Below are 23,503 nucleotides of genomic sequence, written 5' to 3' on the forward strand. Positions count from 1 at the left end.
GCCACAGCTACTGAGCCTGTGTTCCAGAGCCTGGGGGCCATGACTACTGAGCCCATCCACCGCAACTGCTGAAGTCCACATGCCCTAGAGTCGGTGCTTTGCAACGAGAGAAGCCACCGCAAAGAGAAGCCCGAGCACCGAAACTAGAGAAGAACCTGTGCAGCCATGAAGACCCAGCGCAGCCAAATTAAATAAATTAATTTAAAAAAATTTTAATGGATTTAGAGAAAAGAATTCCTAAGAGAGAATTCCCTGGCGGTTCAGTGGCTGAGACTTCTCGCTTTCACTGCTGAGGGCACAGGTTCAACCCCTGGCTGGGGAACTAAGATCCTACAAGGTGAGAAGGACAAAAAAATTTTTAAAGAGTGCTCCTGGAAGTGTCAGATGAAAGGATTAACAAAAAAAGGGGTCCATCCATACAGTGGAATATGATTCAGCCTTACAAAGAAGGAAATTCTGGCACCTGCTGCAACGTGGGTGAAACTTGGAGACATTATACTAGGATAAGCTAGTCACAAAAAGATGAATACTGTGTGATTCCACTTAGACGAGGTCTCTAGAGTCCTCGAATGCATAGAGATAGAGAGTAGATGGTGCTTGCCAGGGGCTGGGGGGAGAGGAATGGGGACCTGTGTTTAATGGGGACAGAGTTTCAGTTTGGGAAGAAGAAAAAGTTCTGGAAACAATGGTGATAATGGTTGCATGACAAAGTGAATGCACGTAATGTTGCTGAACTGGACACTTAAAAATTTGTTACAATGGTAATTTTTGTGTTCTGTATATTTTACTACAATTAAGAAAACAAAATGAGTTCCTGGGAACGAGGAAGAACGGTCATCACAGCAGTGACCTGGGGAAGATGGGAAGGAGACAGTAACCAAATGAGTTCAGAACTTTTTGGTGGTGCTAAGTCGCTTCAGGTCTGACTCTTTGTGACACTGTGGACTATAGCCCACCAGGCTGCTCTGTCCATGGGGATTCTCCAGGCAAGAATGCTGAGGTGGGTTGCCATGCCCTCCTCCAGGGGGTCTTCTGACCCAGGTCTCTTAGGTCCCTATCTGCATCTCTTACGTCTTCTGCATTGGCAGGGGGGTTCTTTACCACTAGTGCCATTGGTGAGGTGGAAATCAGATGGGGGCTCCCAGTGGAGGGAGTCGAGGGGAGGATGGGGGCTGGGCTCCGAGAGACCGGGGAGTAGGGGGCAGAGGGCACCCCCATGCGGGCTGGGGGCCGGGCTGCGAAGGGGAGAGTGGAGCAGCAGAATTGAGGGAGAGGAAGAGAGGGCGGGGCTCAGGGGACGCCACTGGGTCACTCACGGCAGAAGGTGCTGTTCCGCCAGGTGAGGACCTGGCCGGCGCGGGCGCACAAGGACGCGTAGGCCTGCAGAGAGCGGCACAGCGTGAAGGCGTCACCCGTGGTCCCACACTGGCCATACACACAACTGGCGAAGCTGGCCTGCGGGGCCACCACCCTGTGGCACTTGGAGAAGGGTCCTGGTGGATGAAACAAGGCAGGGGAGAGTGACCCTCGGGAGGAAGCAGAACCATGAGGCTGCTCTGGGGCAAAGTCTACATCCACTTCCATCCAAACCCGTGATTATTAAGAACCTACTGCCTGAGATGCAAAAAAAACCCACAGATCCATCGGCGCCCCCAGGTGACCATTGCCTCCGCATCCCCTTTGCTGTCTCTATTTCCTGTCTCACCTTTCCGCCCTCCCTCAATGATCAGCCCCCTCCTCTGTCTCCTGTCCCGGGGGTTGGGGGGGGAGCAAACAGGGGCCCTTGCGTGGCTTACCCTGAGGATTCACTAAGATATCACAGTTCTTACTCCAGGGGTCAGTTGCATTCTTTTCCAGGCACCTGGGGGGCCTGGCGTCTGCAGCAAAGCAGCTAACAGAGGAGGGGAAGGGACAGGGACTTAGGATCAGAGGACACTTCCCAAAAGCCATGGAGAAAAGCCATGTCTTCCCAGAAGACATGGAGAGGGAAGCGGGGAGGGGAACCAGCGTGGGAGAGAACAGAGCGAGGGCCTTGAGTGGTAAGGTCAGCAGATGGAGCAGGAAGGAGAAAGGTTAGATCTCAGGGTGGACTTCCCCAGAGACAGGTCAGGAAGCCCAGGAGAAATCAGCAGGCAGGAGTGTGGGAGGTCAGAACAACCTTCCATCAATTCCAGGAGAGACTGGGGATACCACCAGGCTGCCTGCCAAGGCTTCCCCACCTGCCCTGACCCAGCTCCCTGCCCAGGTCCAGCTCCCCGCTCTCCCCATTCCCGGCTCACCCAGATTCAGATAACTCATTTAGCTTCCAGGAGGCCCCCAGGCGCGCGGAGTTGACAGCAGGTCTCTTATCAGGCTGCAGATCATCGTCCAGGCTGTTGTTGTTGTAGTTCCCTGGGGGCCGAGCCGTCAGAGAGGCCGCAGGCTCGGTCCCAGGACCAAGAGGCCACCCTCTCTCCAAGAGAAGCCTTTTCTCTTCCTTCATCTTCGGCTTCCCTTCACGCCCACCCTCACACACAACGCCCTCAACCAAGCACCTGTTCCCGTGTGGATGAGCAAGACCCCGAGAGGCTCGGGTTGCCCGTGGCCCCGGCTCCACCTGCATGTGCCCAGGGAACTCACCACACATCCCACAGAGCCGGCCGGCATAGGAGGAGGGAGCGGTCACTTCCACCAGGTGGTACCCGTCGTAGCGAACTTGAAGCCCGAAGTCCGTGTAGAGGAGGATAAAGGAGCCACTGGACCTCACGGTCATCCGGCCGTGTGCAAACCACAGGGGCAGAGCCACCTGGCGACCGTCCAGCTGCAGAGGTAGGGAGGACGAGGTTGGGAAAGGCTCCGGGGACAGGATAACAACGGGCAAGAGACCAGGGAGCAGGCGGGGGTCGGGAGCCGGGGGATGGTGGGTGTGTCTCAGAAACTGGGGTTTCGGTGTCTGCCGGACAGCTGTAACTACAGGCAAGGGGGAAGGGAAGAGAGATGCCACGTGGGCTGGGGGTGGGGACAGGGAGGCAGGCGGAGGCACGCACCATGACCTTGCGGCCTTTGAGCATCCAGACTCTGATGCCGAAGGCCTGCACTTGGACGGCTTTGACGTAGGAGGCCTCCAAGTTTCCACCGCGGAACTCGTTGGTGGCGCTCACAAAGAAGTAATTCTCCAGGGACTTCAACAAGCAAGGCCGGGTGAGGATGTAGGTGCAGGTGCCCATGAAGTGATGCAGGGCTCCATCGAATGTCAGGTAGTGGGGGTCCCCCCAGACAGTGCAGGTGGCCGACCCTGGGCACGAGGAGACGGCGTTCAGAGATGCACTCACCTTGATCTGCCATCTGGGTGAGTCCATGCGGTGATGGTACCCACAGCTCATCCAGGTGGTCGGTGAGGCGTGGAGAGGTCAAGATCAGGGACTGCTGCAGCCTCCCTGTCTGGGTTCTTAAAGGCGTTGTTCTGGCTCCGGGCAATCACCTCCCAGCCCCTGGTTATACCCCAGCTCTCTGCTTTAGGACAGGACCATGCCTCCGCTCAAGGTCGCTTGGGCAGCCCCCAGGCTCACCTTGAGGGTGGCAACCATAGGTGCCCTCCTGCCGACCACACGTCTCCTGGGCCTGGCACTGCCATGGCACGCAGCGAGTTCTGTTGGTGCCCTCACAGATGCAGAGCCGTCTGCAGCCTGGCTTGAACCACCGCTCCCCTATCTGGAAGGAAAAGAAGTTGTCCCCTCGTCAGGACTTCCCCGATGGTCCAGTGGTTAAGAATCTGCCTTGCAATGCAGGCAGAGAGACGCAGGTTCGATCCTAGTTCAGGGAACAGAGATCCCACATGTGGCAAAGCAACGGAGCCTGTCTGTAGCAACCACAAAGCCTGCAGACACTGGAGTACGGGCCCCACTAGAGAGTCAGCGTGCCACCATGAATAGACATGATTTTTAAAAGAGGAAGTCATCTTAGCTCTGCTATTCAGATCACTGCCTGCTCATTGGGAAGCATTCATGTCATCCCAAAACTCCAGGCTTAGTTGCAAAACTCTGGCATTTGCTCGTTCATTCAGTCACTCCATTATTTGTCTGTCCACTATTTCAACATACAGTTATCATCTGCCTTGTGCCAGGCGTCAGGAATTCAGTAATGAACCAGATGGACGATGCCCCTGCCCTAACAGAACTCACAGTTCAGAGGGGACAGTCAACACGTAAACAAACAGATCCCATGCCCCAGCCCGTGATGCACCCAGAGGTGACCATCAGGGCACCCAGGGTGTTTCCTGCCATTGGCACGTGCTGCAAGAGTTTAGGGATGCTTATCAGGGTGCCATCAGGAGGGCTTCAAGGAGGAGGCAGCATTTCAACAGGACCTCAAAGGAGGAGAAGGTGGCTAACCGGGTGGTGCCTGGGAGGCCAAGCAGGGGAAAGGGGGCTGCAAAGAAGGTGAAATTGAAACAGTAAAATGCGGATAAGGAGTGTTCTGGGGGCCAGCCTGGAACGCGGCGCTGAGTAGGGGAGAGCCCCGTGGATATCAGGTGGTGGAAAGCTTGGATGGACCTCATCCTCAGGCCTTGCAAAGAAGGAAGAGAGAAGTTTCACGGACCAGGGCCAGCCTCAAGCACTGCCTCTGAGAAGATGGTTCAGATGGGGTCCAGGTAGCGACTGAGAAAGAGACCCTCCGTAGGAGACAGAGTGCAGGTGAGACACAGAAACGCCTGGGCCTTCAGAGGATGAGAAACAAGGGAAGTGACTGAGGGATGTGATGGGCAGGGGAGACGGGAGGGGAGAGAACTGGGGGTCCCAGGTTCTGCTGGAGACTGGGCTGACTCTGGTGTAAAGTACTGGAATTGAAGAAAGAAAATGGGGAATTAGACCTAAGCCCTCCTCCTACCCCTCCCCCCACCCCCGGTCTCCTGTCTCCTGCCCACGAGCTGGGCAGAGACTTCAGAACCCGCACAAGTGCCTTCTGGCTGTAGCACTGAGAAAGGCCCAGCCCCGGCGGTTCACCTTGAAGTAGCCGGCCGTGGGGTCGAGGCAGCCACACTCGGACTGGGGGACGCACTGGAGCCCGCTGAGGACGAAGCCCTGGTTGCACTCGCAGCCCTCCACGCAGCGGTTCTGGCAGGCCATGCCCGAGAACGTGGAATGGCAGGTATCAGGGCACAGCTTGGCACACAGGGTGTATCTGCTGTTGGGTGGGCAGGCCAGCGCTGGTGGAGGGGAGCACAGGTGAGGCAGGGTGGGGAGAAGACGAAAGAGGTGGTTCCCAGCCTAGAGCTCAGAAGGCCCATGGCCAGAGGCTTCAGCCTGATCTCCAGAAGAGAGGAACTGGGAGAAACCACCAAGAAACTCAGCCTCCACCCCCTGGGCCAGGAGGGGGCCCTGCAGGGAGGTGCCAAGAGGCAGGACCACGGGAGCAGACCCACCAGGAGCCTCAGCAGCTCTGCCGGGTAGGCAGGCCCCAGGGGAGCAGTCAGAACCCATGTGGCCCCACCAAGGTGTTCAAGCAGGCCCCCCAGGAAGCTGGGCCGGACTGGGGGCTGTAGGGCACCCTCTTACCCACCAGTCTGCATTTTACGTGTATACCACTCCACCTGGGGTGCCTTGCTCTCACACCCATATCCTCAGGTCGTTGGGAGGGTTTCTTTCTCTCTCTTTTTTTTTTCGTCTCTTTCTTTTTAAAAAATATTTTCCCAAAGAACTTTAATTAAGACTTTAACAGAAATAAAAAAGGTCAGAGTGTACTCCAGGCCCAGATCAGACGTAACAAAACCAAGCTGAACCCAGGGTGGAAATGTTGTTGTTGAGTCATTAAGTCGTGTCTGTCTGACTCTTTGTGACCCCATGGACTGTAGCCCACCAGACTCCTCTGTCCATGGGAATCTCCAGGCAAGAACACTGGAGTGGGTTGCCATTCCCTTCTCCAGGGGATCTTCCAGACCCAGGGATCAAACCCAGGTCTCCTGCATTGCAGGTGGACTCTTTACCGTCTGAGTCACCAGGGAAGCCCTAGAGTGAAAATACTGCCTGGAAAATCCACAGCTGGGAGGAAATCCCAGGAAGCCTTCCTGAGTGTGCAGGTGACCGTGTGATTTTCTCAGGGGAGGTTTCCGACTCTGCGGATTTCCTGGTCCTTGTGTAGGGGTGAAGGGGTTACACCGGGTGCTGCCCCCCCTAACCCCCTGGCCTGTGCCACCACTCTCAGAAGCCCCCAGCCCTCTGATGTGTGCGTGAAGAAAGGGGCCCCGCATCTTCGCACGACTCACGGCAGAACTGGGGTCCCCTCCAGGGCTTCACCGCATAGCCGGCCTCCTGGCAGGTCTCAGTCAAGGCCGACATGTGGGCACACAGTATCTGCTGCAGCCCCTGGAAGTTGCACATGTCAAGCATGCAGTTGTCGTAGAAGGAAGAGACCTTGAGGTGAGGCAGGCAGGCCCTAGGGAGAGAGGCCAGGTCAGAAGGGATGAGAGGACGGAACCTCGTTCCTCCCATTTTGATGGGCCCGGGCACGGCCCTCCTGCTCCCCCCCACTATGTACTGAAAGGCTCCGTAATCGACCGCGAGCCGTCCGCAGTACTCCGGCCCCGACAGTGTGTTCTTCAGGTCAGTATTGCAAGATGGGAGAGACGCTTGATTCTCCTGGCACCTGGAAGAGACTCACCCCCACAAGCCTTAAGGACCGAGGCTCGCCTCCATCCCCTCCCTGCCCGGGCAGTCTCCCCGCTCTCGACGCCCCCTAGTGGACAACATCTGAACGCCAAGAGGTGGGAAAACGGGGCCCGCAAGCAGGAGGCGGGGCTGCTCAGAATCGCCTGGGGACCACTGATGGTGAGGGTGGGGTGAACGTGGTGGCGGTGAACTTTGCAGGGAACCAGATCCAGGAGAAAGACAGACGTGGGGGCATACAGAGAGGGCAGAACAGGAGTGATGCCGGTCAGGGTTCTTGGTTCTTCGAAGGGGCAAAGGAGCAGGAGAGCGGAGTGGGGGGCGGGGAGGTCCTCACGCCTGGTCCTCATCCTCCGAGGTCTGCCAGCTGTTACCCAGCTCCTTCTCATCTTGTGCTGGTCTGCCATCCGGCTTCTGGTTGTCGTTGCTACTGTCGCCATCATAGTTGCCACAGAAACCGCAGAGTTTGCTGGAGAAGGTGCTGCGGGCCGGGGAAGGAAGGGTGTTAGTGGAGAGTAAGGGTCTCCATCATCTGAGGGACCTCAGAGGGGTGGGGGTCGGGGGAGGCCATGGGCACCAGGCAGGCTGCGGACCAAGAGGTGCAGACAGGGAACCAGAGCTCCACGCCAGGCACCAGGCCGCAGGACTTCAAGCTCTCGCCCTTAAGCCATTTCACGTCTCCACTCCTCCCAGTCTTCTGCTCACACCCCATCTTCCAGTCATGGCACACTTCTTGCTGGCCCTAAGACATTCCACTTTTGGAATGTCTTTCAATTACTTGCAATCCCTTGCAATTACTATTCCCTATTTCTTCTTTTTACTGAAAAAAAAAAATTTTTTTTTAAATTTTTCGCCTGTACCAAGCAGCATGCAGGATCTCAGTCCCCCAACCAGGGATCGATCCTGTGCCCCATGCATTGGAAGTGCAAAGTCTTAACAACTGGACCACCAGGGAAGCCTCCACTATTTCTGTCAAGTCTTTCTTTCCCTTGTTTGGACATCTGGGGAATCGACTCATCTGTGAAGACTGCAGTCAAGAGACCACTGTTCTGAAGGCTCCCATGGCTCATTAGCAACTCCTTCTAGAACATTCCTGAAGCCTTGTGTATATATCCTGCTATTATCCCACGGCCCTAAAAGCATTTCCTCCCCCTCTGCAACCAAAAGGAGGCCTGCCGGTGGAGCTAGGTGTTTCCTACCCACAACTGAGAATGAACGCCCGGGGATGGCAGGGGAAGGGGGGTGGGAGAGTCCCCGAGAGGGAGGGAGGGGCAGAGTGGCAGGAGTGGCAGCTGCCTCCCTGGGTCGCCCCCTCACCTGGGCACACGCACATACAGCTGCTGGTCACCGTCCCATCTCACCCGCAGACCGAACGCCGTCTGCAGCTGCACAAACCGCCCGCTTGGAGTCAAGAAGACGCCTTCAGAAGGTATGGCCGGGAGGGTGACTCGCTGACCCCCAACCTGGAAGGCGGGAGGGGGTGCCGAGGGAGGAGATGAGACAGATCCGGGGGTCAAGGAGGACCCCCCCAGCTGACTCTCACAACCCCATGCCACGCTCGTGACCTCTTCGGCTCCACGCGGAACGCTCTGGAGGAGCTGGGCGGATGAGGCCACGGCGGCAGCCGCAGGGGGCTGAGCGGAGGACGGCCTTACCAGCGTGTGTCGGCCCTTGAGCAGGGTGATGGTGGTTTCCGACAGGGTCACGGAGACCTTGCTCAGGCAAGACGCGCCCTCCTGTCCTCGCTCCTCGTTCTTCACCGTCACCCTGAAGAAGGGCTCTGGGCCGGCAGAGGAGGGGTCAGGGGAGAACGCCAGCGGGCTCGCTCATTCCAGAAACATTTCTGAGCCCCCACGGGGGAGGGGGGGCGCCCCCACCCGACTCTGTGGGGAGAAAGCCAGAGGGGAGGCAGGACCCCAGCGGGAGTGGGGGTGTCCTCCGGAACAGCCTGGGACTGCCGTGCCCCGGGGAAGCCGGCCTACCCCGGCCAGCGGGGGTGTCTGCTGCCGGGCCCGCCCTCAGTCCAAGCAGGCCAAGGAAGCAACTGGCGCCGAGAGGGGTCTTAACCTGCATTCGCCCCGTGGTCTGGTCCTGCGTGCCGGTGGGCCTCTCACCCCCCACTCTACAGTCGGTCCGCTCCCATCTTGCCCCGCCGTCAGCTCTGGCCCTGCCCCGCCGGCCCATGCGCTCCCAGGCCCAGCTCTCCCGACCTCGGGCTCCACGGCCAGGCCGTGGGGACGAGGAGGGGAGGCACCCCCAGGGTCCTACCTGTCGAGTTGCCGCAGGGTTGGGCCAAGACGTAGGTGCACTTGCCCATGAAGTTAAAGTACCTCCCGTCGAAGGTGAAGTAATGAGGGTCTCCATAGACGAAGCAGGTGGCAGTGCCTGCCGAGGGGACATGGGGGATGCGTGAAGCTGGGTTGCCAGGCCAGGCGCCACGGCCACCTCACCCACCTAGTGGTCCCAGCTCCCCTGGTCAAGGAAGGGATGGGGACCCCAGTGTCACACCCGTGGGGACAGGCGGGGAGAGCCTGAGGGGTCTCACCGTAGGGGTGGCATCCGTACTGGCCATGCTTCAGTTGACACACGGTGTGTGTCCCGCACGTGTAGGGCTGGCACTCTATCTGACTGCCAGGCTGGCAGCGGCAATGTTCTGTGCAGTTGGGGCTGAACCACTCCGTCCCTGACTGAGAGCGAGGGGGCTGGGGTTACAAGGGTACCACTTACCTTGTTCAGACTCCTGCTCGCCCCAGGCCCTTTGCACATGCCGTGTTGGAGCCTGTCCCCCTTCCCGCCATCTAAACCATTCCCATACAACCAGCAGAGTTCAGCTCAAGGGTGGCTACCTTCTCAGGAAGACCTTCCAGACCACCCCAACTAGCTGTGGGTACTTCTCCCTCCCAGGACTTAACACAACCACACTTTTATATTAATTTTTGTGATTATTTGATAAGCTCCCCCACAAGGGACTGTGTCCATCTTTACTTGCTATCTTAGCTCCAACACATAGCACAGTGCCTGGCAAAGAGTTCTCATTTAATGAATACTTCCTTCAGTCTCCCCCAGAATGTGGACCTGCCCTATTCATGGTGACCCTAATGCCAAGAGGGTTAAAGGTACCCAATTATGTTTATTGCATTTATAAGTGAACATAAATCCATATGTGTTTCCTGGGGCAGAGGGAAGAGATGCCTGGTGCTGATGGTTCTGACATCACCAGATGGTTCTATCCCAGCTACAGCTGAAGCTTATCCCAACACTGACGCAGGGACACCCGGGAGACAGGTTAAGAGGGCTGGAGGAGGAAGTAAACCCTCAAGGAGACGAGCAGGAACTCTGATGCTCCATGGGAAGAACCCCAGAGCTGAGAAGACGTACTATTCAATAATGAGTAGCTGACTGCACTTTTATTTAATAGGTTGACTATATTCATCATAAATTGCTAACAATAATAATTAACATTTAAGTAACTGGTCTGTATTAGGACCTAATTTCATCTTCACAGCAACCACATGAGGTAAAAAAATCTCATTGTGCGCATTTTATAGATATGGAAACAGATTTGAAGAGGTCAAGAGAGAACCTTGCCTAGGGTCACTCAGTAAACAAGTGCCAGAGCCAGGCTGCAACTCAGATCAGCCTGACTCTCGGCAGCTCTGTCTAATATAATGGCCAAAAGGCCAATAGCCCACATCTGGCCACTGAGCTCTTCAAATGTAGCGGGTGCAGATTGACATCGGCTCTAAGTGTGAAATACACATTGAATTTTGAAGACTTCATTGGATTAAAAAAAAGGTACATAAACAATCTCATTAATAAATATTAATTACCTGTTGAAATAGGTAGATGACTGGAGTTAATTTAACCTGTTTCCTTGTACCTTTGTTTTTTTTCAAGATTTTTTTTTTGATGTGGACCATTTTTAAAGTCTTTACTGAATTTGTTACAATACTCCTTTTTTACGTTTTGCTTTGTTTTTTTCGGCCCCAAGGCTTGTGGGATCTTAGCTTCCTGACCAGGGATTGAACCCACATCCCCCTGCATTGGAAGGTGAAGTCTTAACCACTGGATCACCAGGGAAGTCCCATCCTTTTTTTAAAGGTGGCTATTAGGACACATAAGTGCCATATGAGGCTTGTATCTGTCCCTTCTGAACAGCACTGGCCAGCAGCCTCCAGAAACTCTGGGGGCGCCCAGGGGCAATCAATTAGGAGAGACAAGACTAGTATCACCTCTCCTTTGACGGATCCTATCAGAATCTGCAAATTCCTTGTTCGTTTGTTTTGTTTTGGCTACATCTCTAGTTCCCCAATGAGGGATTGAACCCAGGGCCCTGGCAGTGAAAGTGCCGAGTTCTAACCACTAGACAACCAGAGAATTCCCTGCAAGTTCCTTTGGAAGAAGGTTCTGGAATGCTTCATTCTGCCCTGAAAATGCCTGAATGTACTCAGTGTCCGGGGCTCTCCGTATACACAGGGACCCATGACTTTCCTCAGGATGGAGATAAGGGCCCTGCAATAGCTGGCTGGTCTAGGGTCTAGTGCATCATGGCTGCCTGTACAGGATGGAGAAATACAAAAATTTCAAAGCTTCCAGGAGCACCGAGGACAGGGCCTCAGGAAGACAGGATCTTTCGCACAGTCTAGAGTCAGGCTGGGCCAAAGTGACTGCTTAACAAATATTTATTGTGTGAACAGAGTGACCATCAAAAACCACATGCCGCCAGACTTCCCTGGCGGTCCAGTGGTTAAGACTCTGCGCCTCCACTGCAAGGGTTGAGGGTTCAATCCCTGGCTGGGGAACTATGAGTGAAAGACTCCAGCACCAGGTCATCACTGCCCGAGAGCTGACCCCGTGAGAATGTCCCGTGGATCCAAATTTATGCCAAACTGGAGAGCAGGCGGCGCCAGACCCCAGGGCTTCGGCTCACAGTCTCCCTCTGGGGAAGTGGACAGCCCCAGGTCTCACCTTGTAGTAATTTTCATTGTAGAAGCAATTGCAGGAAGAGGCATTAATGCAGCGGGAGTCGTTGAACAGAAAGCCTGAATTGCAGACACAGCCAGGCTTGCAAAGGAGACCACAGGTGGGCTTGGGGCTCTGGCAGGACGCTGGGCAGGCACAGCGTTCGTAGTGGGCATTCGGGGGGCACATGGCTGAGGGGAAACCAGCCTCCATTAAACCCCCAGCTTTTCTCTTGTCTCCCCTCTACCCGGCAACCCCCCACCCCACCACCATTCTTCTCAAGGAAGTAGAGCCATGTTACTCAGCCATTCAAAGCAACGAAGTCCTGACACAAACCACAGCCTGGATAAACCACAACCTTGACAACAACACATGCTGAGAAAAAAAGAAGCCAGTCACAGAAGACCACCTATAACATCATTCCTGTGTATGAATTGTCCAGAACAGGCAAATCCATAGAGACAGAAAGCAGGTTTGTGGTGGTCAAGGGCTGAGGGGTTGGGGGACAGGGAACGCCCACTGATGAATATGGGCTTTCTTTTCGAGGTGATGCAAAATGTCTTGAAATGGAAAAGGGAGGGTGGTTGCACAATTTTGTGAACACACTAAAACCACCAAATCATACACTTTGAAAGGATGAATTTGACGGCAGTGAATTATATCTTAGTAAAAGAAGAAGCACTAGTAAGTCTAGTGGTTGGTTCGAAACAACCCCACCCCACCCATCCCCCACCATCCTTCTCAAGGTTGTCCTCATCTTTCTAAAGTCACCATGATTGGTTCCTCTTCCCTCTGAGACTGCACTTTTCTACAGCATGCGTTTCCCCAGCCCTCTCTCCTCACCACTGTCTCTGACTTCCAGCTCTTTGTCCGAGGCTCCACCACATACCAGGAGTAGGTCTCGGGGTTGTAGTGGTGGCCGGGGTCACAGGGGTCATGGAGGTACTTGGCATCGTGAAGACTGTCGGCTGAGTGGGTACAAGAGCTGGGCTGGGCTGGGGTGTCATGGGAGTTGTGGGCCTTTCAGTGGGGACAGCGGGTTTTCCTGTGGGGATGGTGGTCTTTTTAGTGGGAATGGTGGTATATTTGGTGGGGACAGTGGTTTTTTCTGTGGGAATGGTGGTCCTTTTGGTGGGAATGGTGGTCTTTTTGGTGGGGACAGTGGTTTTTTCTGTGGGAATGGTGGTCCTTTTGGTGGGAATGGTGGTCTTTTTGGTGGGGACAGTGGTTTTTTCTGTGGGAAAGGTGGTCTTTTCAGTGGGGACAGTGTTTTTTTCTGTGGAGATGGTTGTTTTTTCAGTGGGAATGGTGGTCTTTTTGGTGAGAGTGGTGGTCTTTTCAGTGGGGACAGTGGTTTTTTCTATGGAGATGGTTGTTTTTTCAGTGGGAATGGCGGTCTTTTCAGTGGGAATGGTGGTCTTTTTGGTGGGGACAGTGGTTTTTTCTGTGGGAAAGGTGGTCTTTTCAGTGGGGACAGTGGTTTTCTCTGTGGGAATGGTGGTCTTTTCAGTGGGGACAGTGGTTTTTTCTGTGGGAATGGTGGTCTTTTCCGTGGGGACAGTGACTTTTTCTGTGGAGGTGGTTGTTTTTTCTGTGGGAATGGTGGTCTTTTCTGTGGGGACCATTGTTTTTTCTGTGGGGATGGTTGTTTTTTCAGTGGGGATGGTGGTCTTTTCAGCAGGGATTGTGGGTTTTTCTGTAGGGACAGGGGGCCATTCACTAGGGAAAAAGGGCCATTCAGGTAGGAAGGTGGGTTCTTCAGTGAGGATGGTGGGTTTTTCTGTGGGAATGGTGGTCTTCTTAGTGGGAGTGGTGGTCTTTTCAGTGGGGACAGTGGGCTTTTCTGTGGGGATGGTGGGCCCTTCAGGAGGGACAAAGGGCCATTCAGGAAGGAAGGTGGGTTCTTCAGGGAGGATGGTGGGTTTTTCTGTGGGAACTGTAGGTCTTTCTGTGGGAACAGTGGGCTTTTCTGCGGGAACCACAGGCTTTTCTGTGGGGACAGGAGGTGTTTCACTGGGGACAGTTGGTTTTTCTGTGGCGGCCACAGGTTTTTCTGTGGGGACAGGGGATATTTCACTGGAGGTGGTGGATGTTTCTTCAGGGGTTACAGGTTTTTCTGTGTGGACAGGGGATATTTCACTAGAGGTGGTGGGTGTTTCTTCAGGGGTCACAGGTTTTTCTGTGTGGGCAGGGGTTTCAGAAGGGCCAGTAGGGGGACCTAGAGGTTTGGGAAGGAGTGCTGTAGATGCAGATCCTGCAAAGAAAAAAAATTCCTGGAGTTTAGTCAAAATCACACCACCCCCATCTTGACCCCCATCTAACTGGAGTGGGTAACTTTGTCACACCTCTTCTAATCCCAACCCAATCTCCATTCACTCAACACTCAACAAAAACTGCCCCGAATATATGTCTGTTCTTGCGCCGGGTTTGGGAAACGAAACAAATGGGGTGTTTTTTGTGGGGCTTTGTGGGGCCTCGGGCACAAAAGTGTTTGTCGCTCAGTTGTGTCCGACTCTTTGCGACCCCGTGGACTGTAGCTCACCAGGCTCTTCCGTCCAAGGAATTCTTCAGGCAAGAATACTGGAGTGGGTAGCCTATCCCTTCTTCCAGGGGATCTTCCTGACTCAGGGATCAAACCTGGGTCTCCTGCATTTCGGGTGGATTCTTAACCAACTGAGCCACCAGGACACAAAAGAGGACTTGCATTTTAACACATTATTGAAAGGGTAGTGGGGGGGGGCGGTGTTGGTGTTTGCAGAAATGAACGCCTGTGGCCAGCAATTTGTTATGTCAGTGAACATTGAAACGCCTCCGGTCAGTAACGTTCGGGTGACAAAGGACGCATTCATAAGTCTCTGATCAGTGAGTTGTGAGCAGCGTGTGCAGAGAAGCTCAAGTGCTGCTCATCCCAGAGCGCAGCCCCCTTTCCGGGGCCTGGGGTCCTGTCTTACCTCGACAGGTCCCCTGACTGATGAAGATGAAACCCAAAGCAACGACGAAGGCAGCGTGGGAGCCCCTCTCAACCTCAAACATCAGCTGAGGGTCCGAGGGAGAAAAAAACAAGAGAGAAATAGAAGTGAAGGCCTGGCAACGCGGTGACTCTGGGCAGAGAGTCTGTCTTCCACCAAGATGTCGCCTTATTCTGGCCTCAACAGTGCCCTGTGGACCCTGGCCTTCCCAGGGGCCGGAGAGCCTGATGGGGGACACAGAGTGCCCTCTGCTCCGCCCTTCCTCCAGAGATCCATCCTCGCAGTCCTGGTTGTGCTCCTGGACCCCAGCCATTCACCCCCCTCACCAGCCCCACGGTGGCGCTCACACAGTGCCTCTCGCCCTTCCTCACCTGCATAGGCTGTTGATGTCCCGAAGGGATGGTCGTGGACTCGTTCAGCCAGTCAGGGCCCTGAGACCCAACTCGTTCCCAGAGAGAACTTGGGGGGCTGCCCGCAGGGCTCCCCAGCTGAAGCCTGAGCTTCGTGCCCTTTCCGCGGCCATCCATGTGGTAGGCGAATGCCACACAGATGGCACCCGGGGCACAGAAGGGCCGGCTCACCAGTTTGTAAGACTGGCCTTCCTGGGAGAACTTGTCAGCCTCAAGGTAGACGAAGTGACTTTCTGGGCATAAGAAGGGAACGGGCAAGGTGAGAAACCCCCAGAGGACAAGGCCTGTGCTTTCCTGAGCGCCACCTTGCTTTCCAAGTGGGGATGAGATGCAAACACCCAGACTCCCCACATTGCAGTGGACTTTTTTGTTTGTTGTTTGGTTTGGTTTCCTGCTCTTTGTAGACTTCTCACTGGAAGAAGGCAGGATCAGAAAGAAAGGGAAAACCAAACCAGCAACCCAGACTCCTGTACTGGCTGCATCAGTAAATGTCTTGACTGAAAACGACAGTGGATTTTGAGGCCTTGGGCTCAATGAGAAATGCGATGCCTGGATTTTTTTAGGGGGTTTTCAAGTGAACCCAGAACATAATAATCCTCAACTCATTCTACCTCTGTTGCTTCCAGAGCTCTGGCCCCATTACCGCTTTCCAGTAAACACCCCCTGGTTGATCCTCACCACCTACATCTTGTGTCAATCACGCCAGCCCGCCCACTAGCTGTGAGCAGATTCAGGAACTCGTTGCCTTGAGGGCTCCTCCCTCTCCTCACCTCCACTGAGGGAGATTCCGAAGGGACCTGTACCGTGGATGAGCGTATTTGCACTTCCCTGGGTCCAGTGTCCGCCATCCTGTAATACCTGGACCCAGTCACAGAAGGGGTGGTCCTTGTCTTCAAAGTCACACTGAGGAAAGCTCTCTGGAGAATCAGAATGGGAGGTGCAAGAAATCTGCGCCATGCTCTCTATTCCCCTCTCAACCCCCACCCTGTTCTCCGAGCCCCTCTCACCCCCACAGGGAGCAATGCTGATTGCATCCACGGCCACCGCTGGCTCTGGGATCTTTGCAAACACGCCCACCAGGGTGAACTGAAGGGAGAGGGAGAACGGCCCAGGAGTGAGGAAAAGCATAACAGTCATGTCCGGCTCTTTGCAACCCCATAGGCTGTAGCCCGCCAGGCTCCTCTGTCCTCAGGGATTCCTCAGGCAAGAATACTGGAGTGAGTTGCCATGCTCTCCTCCAGGGGATCTTCCCAACCCAGGGATTGAACAGGTCTCCTGCATTGCAGATGGATTCTTTACTGCCTGAACCACCAGGGAAGCCCAAGAATACTGGAGTGGGTAGACTTATCCCTTCTCCAGGGGATCTTCCCAACCCAGGAATCGAACTGGGCTCTCCTGCACTGCAGGCGGATTCTTTATCAGCTGAGCTTCCAGAGAAGCCCTGCCTAAAAGCTCAGCCCCCTCCATCTGATTTTACTGTATGCAGGGACCCAGGCACCCGGCTTCCAGGGCCCAGACTCTCAGTCCATGTCAATATCGAGCACGCCTCCCATAAAAGGAGACCTGACCCCTTGCTGCTCTATACCTGAATCTGTCCCTGGCCTGTGTAATTGACAGAGACAGGCTGCCAGTTGGGTCCAGGTTGTCCTGAGAAGATGGTGTGTTTCCGGATGCTGCCTACGATGGAAGGAACCCAAGAGAGCCATGAGATGAAGGGGGCTGGGAAATGAAGTCACACCAGTACTCCGAAGGATGAGTAGCCGAGGGAATACCTGGAGTAGGTTCTCAGCACATCCTTTTGTCTCACTCTCCTGGTTTTTTAAAATCTATTTTTCCAGAAGCCCATGCCCTCCCTGCTCCCAAATTCCACCCCATGGAATCATCTTGCCAGTATCCCAGATTTCCCCAGACCCTGGGGGATGCCCCCCATTTCCTCGTCAACCCAACCCTGGAAAAAGAGCCTCAGGACAGTGTGAGTCCTGTGACACTGACATTCTCACCCAAGACAGACGCGTAGGCCATGAAGCCTGCACCGGGAGACCGGCCACGGAGGACGTAGTGAAAGGACAGACTCAGGCAGCCGGAGGACTGGATCAGGGGGCTTAGGAGGACAGATTTCTGACTCGCTTTTGCATTCTTGGGGTCCAGGAGCATGTAATAGCCATCTGGGGAGGAAAAGATCAGTAAAGTGCTGAGTGACTTGGGCTGGGGGCTGCAGGGGCAGGGAGCCTGGCCCCAGGGACCTTTAACAGCTGCCAAGGATGAGCCAGCACCGAGGCGAGCCCACACCCATCACACGAATGGCTGAGGCCTTGGATTCTTCCAGAAATGCTTGGCAGGTGTGGATGAGGAGGCAGGAAAGGCGGCATCTTGTCAGAAGCAGCAGTCAGAGACCTGTCCTCTGGATTCTGATGTTTGAGGTCCCCTCAAACATCCTCTTCCTGTTCTTGAGCCACTGGACGTAAGTGACTCACGGAGTGGCGAGAATGCGGGTATGATGCTGACTGTGGGGATGTCCGCGCCCAGCCGCCTACCCCCACCAGCCCACCAGCTCAGGCAGCCGATCAGCCTGGACCTCACTCCGTGATGCAACTGGTAGGTAGCCTGGAAGCTGGGCTGCAGGAGGGGGGTGCCACGGAGGGGTGTGGATTAAGGAGGCACGTGTCACGACACCCAAGGACTTCTACCTGGAGAGCACGCTTGGCCCAGGGAGCCCCCGAGAAAGGTGGGCTTTGTAGAGGAGAGAAGAAGGCTGAAATGGAGAGAATGGCAGGAAGCAGGCCTGAGAAAAGAAAGGAGCCAAAAGGGAAGGAGGAGGGAAGGGGTAAAAGGGTGAAAGAAAGCAACAAGTGTTGATACTGGGACATCTGAGAAGCGGAAAAGAAGATGCAGGAGAAGAAGGAAAGAACGATGGGAAGACATAAGGGAGCAAGATGGGAAAAGGAGGAGAGAAAAAAGGGAAGGGAACCCCCGATAACATTTGCTGAAACTGCTAGGCATGAGGTATAGTGCTGAATGCTGAGGGAGATGTAGAGATGGGCTGGCCCTGCTCTCCAGGGTCTTAGTATGAAGGTGAGGTGGGGTTTTCTCCAAGTCTTTCTAGAAGGCAAACCTCAGGCAGCAGAAAAGATCAGAGGAGGGGATCAGAGGGAAGGATGGAGAAGAATGGACTCTGCCCTTGCCCTGTCCCTTCAGTGGATTCTAGTACAAAAACAACCTGGTGATCCTTTTAAACGTAAGTCAGAGCAGGCCACTCCCCTGCTCCTGCAATGGCCCCTGCATCCATGTAGAATAAAAGCCACAGTTAGTCCTGACAACGGCCTTCAAAGCTCCAAGTGGTCTGAACCTCCCAGGACCCATCTGGGCTCATCTTCTCCATCCTAGGCATGTGGCTCCCTGCTGTGCTTCAACAACCACCCCCCAATCCACTCCCCCCTCAGGGTCTTTGCAAGGCTGGCCCCTTTGCTTAGAATGTTCTTCCCCTCAATAATTTCATGCCCCTCTCCCTCACCTCCTAAAAGTTTATGCTCAAACGTGACCTCTATGAGACCTCCTCTGGCCACCCTATTTAAAACTCCCAGCCTACCCTTCTCCCAATCCCCTTACTTTGTTCAATTTTTTCCCCCCTGATAGCACTGGTCAACTTATAACTGTATAATTTACTTCTTCATTGTTTCAGGAACTGTCTCCCCATCTCCTCCCACACCTATCTGGTGTGGGACAGTACCTGGCACACCGTAGGTGCTCAATAAATGTTTGTTGGGTGAATGAAGGAAGGGTGACGGGGAAAAGAGGTGAGGAGAGGGTGGTGTTGGGTCTGCCGGGTAGAGCTTTGGGGGTGGCAATGGCGGGGGGAGCTGGCTGGGCACTTAGAGTTTGCTTTCTGCCCTGTAACTTAAGCTGATGGAGGTTGGAGGTAACTCCATCCCACGGGAGTTACTGTAGGGTGGTCAGAGAAGCATCATAAATGCCGCAAAGGTCTCTAGAAGCTCAGAAAGTCAGAAGACAGAGCGTGGCCATTACTCACCCCCAGGGCTAGAGAAGTCTCCCTCGGGCCCCACGTCCTGCACCCCCGTCGGCCCCTTCTTCTGGACCCACTTGGCCCCAGAGGGCGTCGAGATCCAGCTCCAGCCACAGAGATCTTTCAGAGTGTCAAAGTTGCACGTCTGCATCATGCAGACTGAGAGGAGAAAGAGGAGGAAGGAGACGGCTCAGAAAAGTACGCCTCAGATGCAACATCACGAATCAGCTACACTCCATGTGTGTGTATGTATGCTAGGTCTCCTCAGTCGTATTCAACTCTTTGAGACCCTGTGGACTGTAGCCCACCAGGCTCCTCTGTCCATGGGATTCTCCAGGCAAGAATACTGGAGTGGGTTGCCATGCCCTCCTCCAGGGGATCTTCCTGACCCAGGGATCAAACCCGCATCTCTGGAGTCTCCTGCATTAGCAGGTAGGTTCTTTACCACTCGCGCCACCTGGGAAGTCCAATACTCGCATATAAAATAAAATAAAAAAAGAAAAGATCGCCTCAGTCTGGAGTCAGACTCCCAAGTCCCAACCTGGGTCCTGATGTTAGGCAGATTTGGTCCCACTCCCCAGCGGCTGTGTTCCTGCCACAGGTTACATAAGCTGTCCAAGCCTCAGTTTCCCCATCAATAAACTGGGAACAAGAGCACCAGCCTGTTGTAAGCTACATCACGTGCAGGAGCCTGTGCTCATTAAGTGTTAGTTCCTTGCATGCACCTTCTGGTGCATTTATTCCCCTTCCTTTGATTTTATTCCCCTCGAATCTCAAACATCAGCTTAGAGGGCCAATTCTGAATGGATCTGGAGTATTAATTACAGCCAGGTCGACCAGACACCCATGTTTGTCAGAGACTGAGGGTTTCCTGGGATGCAGGACTTTTGGTGCTAATGTAGGTACAGCCCTGGGCAAACCAGAAAGGCCAGTCACTTTAGGACAGGTGTCGCCCCAGTTATGTGTTCCAGGAGAACCTGTCTTCAGGCGTGGCAACTTCAGGAATCAGGTGTGGGGTGTGGAGGTAGATGGAAGCAAGTCGCCCTAAGTCTGGGAGAAGCCAGGGTCATGGTACCTGAGCGAGTCCTGCCACCTGGGCACCTACATAAAGGGTGAGGAGAGAGAGGAGGCAGGATGTGGGCTCACCCCGATTGCATGAGCCCCGACGGATAGAGATAGCGTCCAGAGCGATGTCCAGATAAGTCGTGCTGCCCCACGTGCCTTCAAATATCAGCTGCGGGAGGGAGGAGGGGGCCACCGCCCCATGAGCCCCTTTGCCTCAGGCTCCCACTTTCCTGCCTGAACTCAGAAGCCCCTCCCAGCCCCCGTGCCCCCTCCTGGACCCCCACCCAACACCCAGATTCCCACGGGGACCTCAGACTCTGCCTGCAGCCTCACCCGGCTGGGCAGGACGAGGCCCAGAGGCACCGTGACAGCGGTGGGGATCCAGGAGGGGCTTTGCGTGTTCACGTGTTTCCACAGCAGGTTGGGGTGCTTGCCCTTGGTGTCTGAGACCAGCCACAGCTTGAGTTGGGCACCCCACGACAGCCCAAACATGTAGTAGGCGAAGCGCACGCAGAGGGGGCCCTGCTCCCATATCGGGGGGCTTCGCAGGCGGGCCACCCCGCCCGGGTGGAAGGCGCTGGAGTCCATGTGCAGGTAGTAGCCCTCTGGGGGAGGCAGAGCCCTGAATGATGAAGCCTTACCCACCCCCCACCCAACCCCCCCCAAGGGCTGCCCCCCCCCCGGCCCTTTCCCAGAGCCCTAACACCCACTTCGGGCCAGCTCCCTGCACCCAGACCTGCCCATGTCCACCTTCCAACTGCCTCCCTAAACCTTCAGCCTCCTCACCTCCACTGGGGTACCCCCCGGGGGGCCCAGTGCCGCTGGCGGGGGAGGGCTGGCTTTCTCGAGTCCAATCTCCATCGTCTTTAGTCGCTTGGCTCCAATCACAGAGGGGTCTGGAGTCATCCTCAAAATCACAGTGGGTGAGAATGGCTGGGGAGAGGAGAGGGGAGCCTGCAGAGCCAGCCCCGGTGGTGTGTGCGGAGGGTGTCTAGGTCGGGGGTGGCAAACCGAGGTCCCAGGCAGGCAGGCTCGTCTAGGCAGCCTCCTGCCTTGCTGTTTTCATTTGAATGTGAACCTTGTAGGCAGGGCTTGTTCTCTGCTCCTCCCCGGCTCCCTCCACCCTCCATCCTCTGAAGGTTGCCCTTCACGTATTTATTACATGTTTATGTCAACGCAGGGCCGAGGGCACCTGCGGTGGCCACCCCTGGGAGGGACCGGAGGTCCAAGCAGTTCCAGGTTTCAACTCACAGTTTTCCCGTGAGCTGCGAGTGAGGGGCTTCCAGTCTGGAGGCTTCTCTTTCCTTGGTATTGATTTGGAAAGAGAGGGGGTGGGGGGTGGGGGGGAAATGTAGTTCTCGTTATTACCAAGAACTGCTAAGCCTCCACGGTTGTGAGCTTTCTGGAAGTTTGTTCCTTTCTTTTTATCCATATTGTATCAACGTGTATGCAGGGAACATACACTTACTTGAGGGTTTTCAAAAAGGTCACGCACAGCCTTCTCACCTTGTCATCTGTCCCCTAAAAAGCATCTCCCCTCCAAGCGCCTCACCTCCCCTCTGGCTCCCTCCACCCGCTGTGCCGGGATGTCACGCGTGGTTCTCTTCCATGAGAAGAACCAGCTTCTCTGTCTGGGAATTCTCACACACCACCTGAGAGTTTACATCTGAGGCATCACTTTCTTTCAGGTCGAGGTTTTCCTGGGCTGTTGCCCAAGTTTTCCCCACGGAGTAGGGACCATATGGGTCTTGTGTTGCCAGATGGGTGGTGGGGACGGTCCTGCCCTGACTGAACACAGAGGCCAGTGACACCTTACAGATTCCACAGAGAAGCCAGTGGCCTTTCCCCGGTGGTGTGGGCCACACAGGACAGCTGTTTGCTTTAGTAGTTCAAGTCCTGCTTGTCCATATCCCTTCAAACACGGGACTTCCCTGGTGGTTTAGTGGTTAAGAATCTGCCTTGCAATGCAGGGGACTAGGGTTCGATCCCTGGTTGGGGAACTAGGATCCCACATGCCCTGGGGCGACCAGGCCTGCGTGCGGCAACGACCGAGCCCACGTGCCACAGTGACTGAGCCCGCACGATGCAGCGAAAATCCCGAGTGCCACGACTAAGACCTGACACAGCCACATCGATAAATGTTAAAAAAAAAAAAAAAAAAATCCTCTCAAACAAGCTCCAGGACACCAAGCCATCCATCATTTGTTGCTGCTTCCAACTTGCTGTGTCTCTGTCCACTGGGTCTGCCCTGGGTTTTGTCCATTTTCTGAGAACCCAGCCTCTCTGCCCTCCCCTGCCGCCCCCAGACCCATCTTCCGAGCTCTGCACCTCCTCCCTGTCCCCTGACACTTCACCTCTGTCCTGCTTCTGCTCAGCGGCTCACACCCCCAGGTCCAGGCTCAGCGGCCTGCAGGGCCCCGCCCGCTTCTGTTCAGGAGCCTCCTAACACCCATCAGGGGGTCCCTCCTTCCTCCCCAGGGCCACACCATTCATCACCAGCCCACTTGTCCCTTCCAGCTTTGCCCTTCACTCTCTTCCTCAGAGGCACCTCCAAAATCACCCTGAGCCCAGCTTACCGGGTGGGGGCAGGCATGTGGCCCTGGCCCCAGGCAGCCCCCAGCAGCAGCACCAGAGTCCAAACTGGAGGAGCCATGCAGGACCTCAGAGGCGGCTCTCGGGGAGAGGAGGAAGGCAGAGTGAGGAGCCCAGGCCACCTTATCCCCCCCTGCCCCTCCTCGCTGGGCATCCTACTGAGGAAGCCATGAGAACTGCCCGGAGAACACAAGAATGCTCTGGGAAATGAAAACTATGAGAACTGAAACCTAAACCCCTACAGAAGAGTTAAACGTTGAAATCAAGAGAAATAAAATGAGAACAAGAGAGAGGGAAAGAAAGAGAGGAAGAAAAGCGAGAGAGAGACTCGGTCCAGGATGACTGACATTCAACCAGGAGAGTCCAGAAAAGAAATAACAAAGAAAAAGAAATTACTTAAGAAAAAACACAGAAGATTCCCCAGAACTGACAATTGAGTCTCTTGATTAAAAGGGGTCCATTCTGACAAATGCAAAGAGACCCATGAAAGGTGTGTCATGAAATCTCAGACTGTCAGGGCTGAAGAGACGATCCCAAACACTTTCAGACAGAAAAAAGCAGGTCACCTACTAAAGATCAGGAATCAGCATGGCACCAGAATTTTCAATAGTAACCATGGATTCTGAGATCCAGTGGAACATTGTCTCCAGAATTCCAACCATTTCAAACCTAAAGTTCTACATAGCTGGCAACAGGGGCGAAGGCAACAGAAAGATGCAGCAAAGTGAGGACTGAAAATGCTTCTTGGCAAAGAATTGAAAAAGACAAGTCACAGAGGAAGACCGACAAGGAGCCAGGTGACATTGGAAAAGAGGTTCTGCTTCCATCATCATAAGGGAAATG

At 54.8% G+C, this 23,503-nt stretch overlaps 1 protein-coding gene across 1 annotated transcript in view; it reads right to left on the reverse strand.

The window, feature by feature from the left end:
- ZAN (zonadhesin) overlaps nucleotides 1–22,721 on the reverse strand; it is a 34,863-nt gene extending 12,142 nt beyond the window's left edge. Inside the window, exons 1-28 of the mRNA XM_043456540.1 lie at nucleotides 22,645–22,721; nucleotides 21,320–21,372; nucleotides 20,855–21,001; nucleotides 20,402–20,673; nucleotides 20,150–20,237; nucleotides 19,010–19,162; nucleotides 16,983–17,147; nucleotides 16,568–16,659; nucleotides 15,990–16,068; nucleotides 15,753–15,899; nucleotides 14,944–15,215; nucleotides 14,555–14,639; nucleotides 12,493–13,698; nucleotides 11,610–11,794; nucleotides 9,187–9,328; nucleotides 8,910–9,026; nucleotides 8,297–8,421; nucleotides 7,959–8,104; nucleotides 6,979–7,122; nucleotides 6,514–6,621; nucleotides 6,242–6,411; nucleotides 4,983–5,185; nucleotides 3,549–3,690; nucleotides 3,027–3,274; nucleotides 2,620–2,800; nucleotides 2,280–2,391; nucleotides 1,797–1,891; nucleotides 1,317–1,493 (exon numbers count right to left, since the gene is read on the reverse strand). Of these exons, the coding sequence (XP_043312475.1) occupies nucleotides 1,317–1,493; nucleotides 1,797–1,891; nucleotides 2,280–2,391; nucleotides 2,620–2,800; nucleotides 3,027–3,274; nucleotides 3,549–3,690; nucleotides 4,983–5,185; nucleotides 6,242–6,411; nucleotides 6,514–6,621; nucleotides 6,979–7,122; nucleotides 7,959–8,104; nucleotides 8,297–8,421; nucleotides 8,910–9,026; nucleotides 9,187–9,328; nucleotides 11,610–11,794; nucleotides 12,493–13,698; nucleotides 14,555–14,639; nucleotides 14,944–15,215; nucleotides 15,753–15,899; nucleotides 15,990–16,068; nucleotides 16,568–16,659; nucleotides 16,983–17,147; nucleotides 19,010–19,162; nucleotides 20,150–20,237; nucleotides 20,402–20,673; nucleotides 20,855–21,001; nucleotides 21,320–21,372; nucleotides 22,645–22,721 (5,131 nt within the window). The remainder of the gene's footprint in view (nucleotides 1–1,316; nucleotides 1,494–1,796; nucleotides 1,892–2,279; nucleotides 2,392–2,619; nucleotides 2,801–3,026; nucleotides 3,275–3,548; nucleotides 3,691–4,982; nucleotides 5,186–6,241; nucleotides 6,412–6,513; nucleotides 6,622–6,978; nucleotides 7,123–7,958; nucleotides 8,105–8,296; nucleotides 8,422–8,909; nucleotides 9,027–9,186; nucleotides 9,329–11,609; nucleotides 11,795–12,492; nucleotides 13,699–14,554; nucleotides 14,640–14,943; nucleotides 15,216–15,752; nucleotides 15,900–15,989; nucleotides 16,069–16,567; nucleotides 16,660–16,982; nucleotides 17,148–19,009; nucleotides 19,163–20,149; nucleotides 20,238–20,401; nucleotides 20,674–20,854; nucleotides 21,002–21,319; nucleotides 21,373–22,644) is intronic.
- Between the last annotated feature and the right edge of the window lie 782 nt (nucleotides 22,722–23,503).

This window comes from Cervus canadensis, chromosome 32 (assembly GCF_019320065.1).
Source record: "Cervus canadensis isolate Bull #8, Minnesota chromosome 32, ASM1932006v1, whole genome shotgun sequence".
In the NCBI taxonomy this organism is placed as follows: domain Eukaryota; kingdom Metazoa; phylum Chordata; class Mammalia; order Artiodactyla; family Cervidae; genus Cervus; species Cervus canadensis.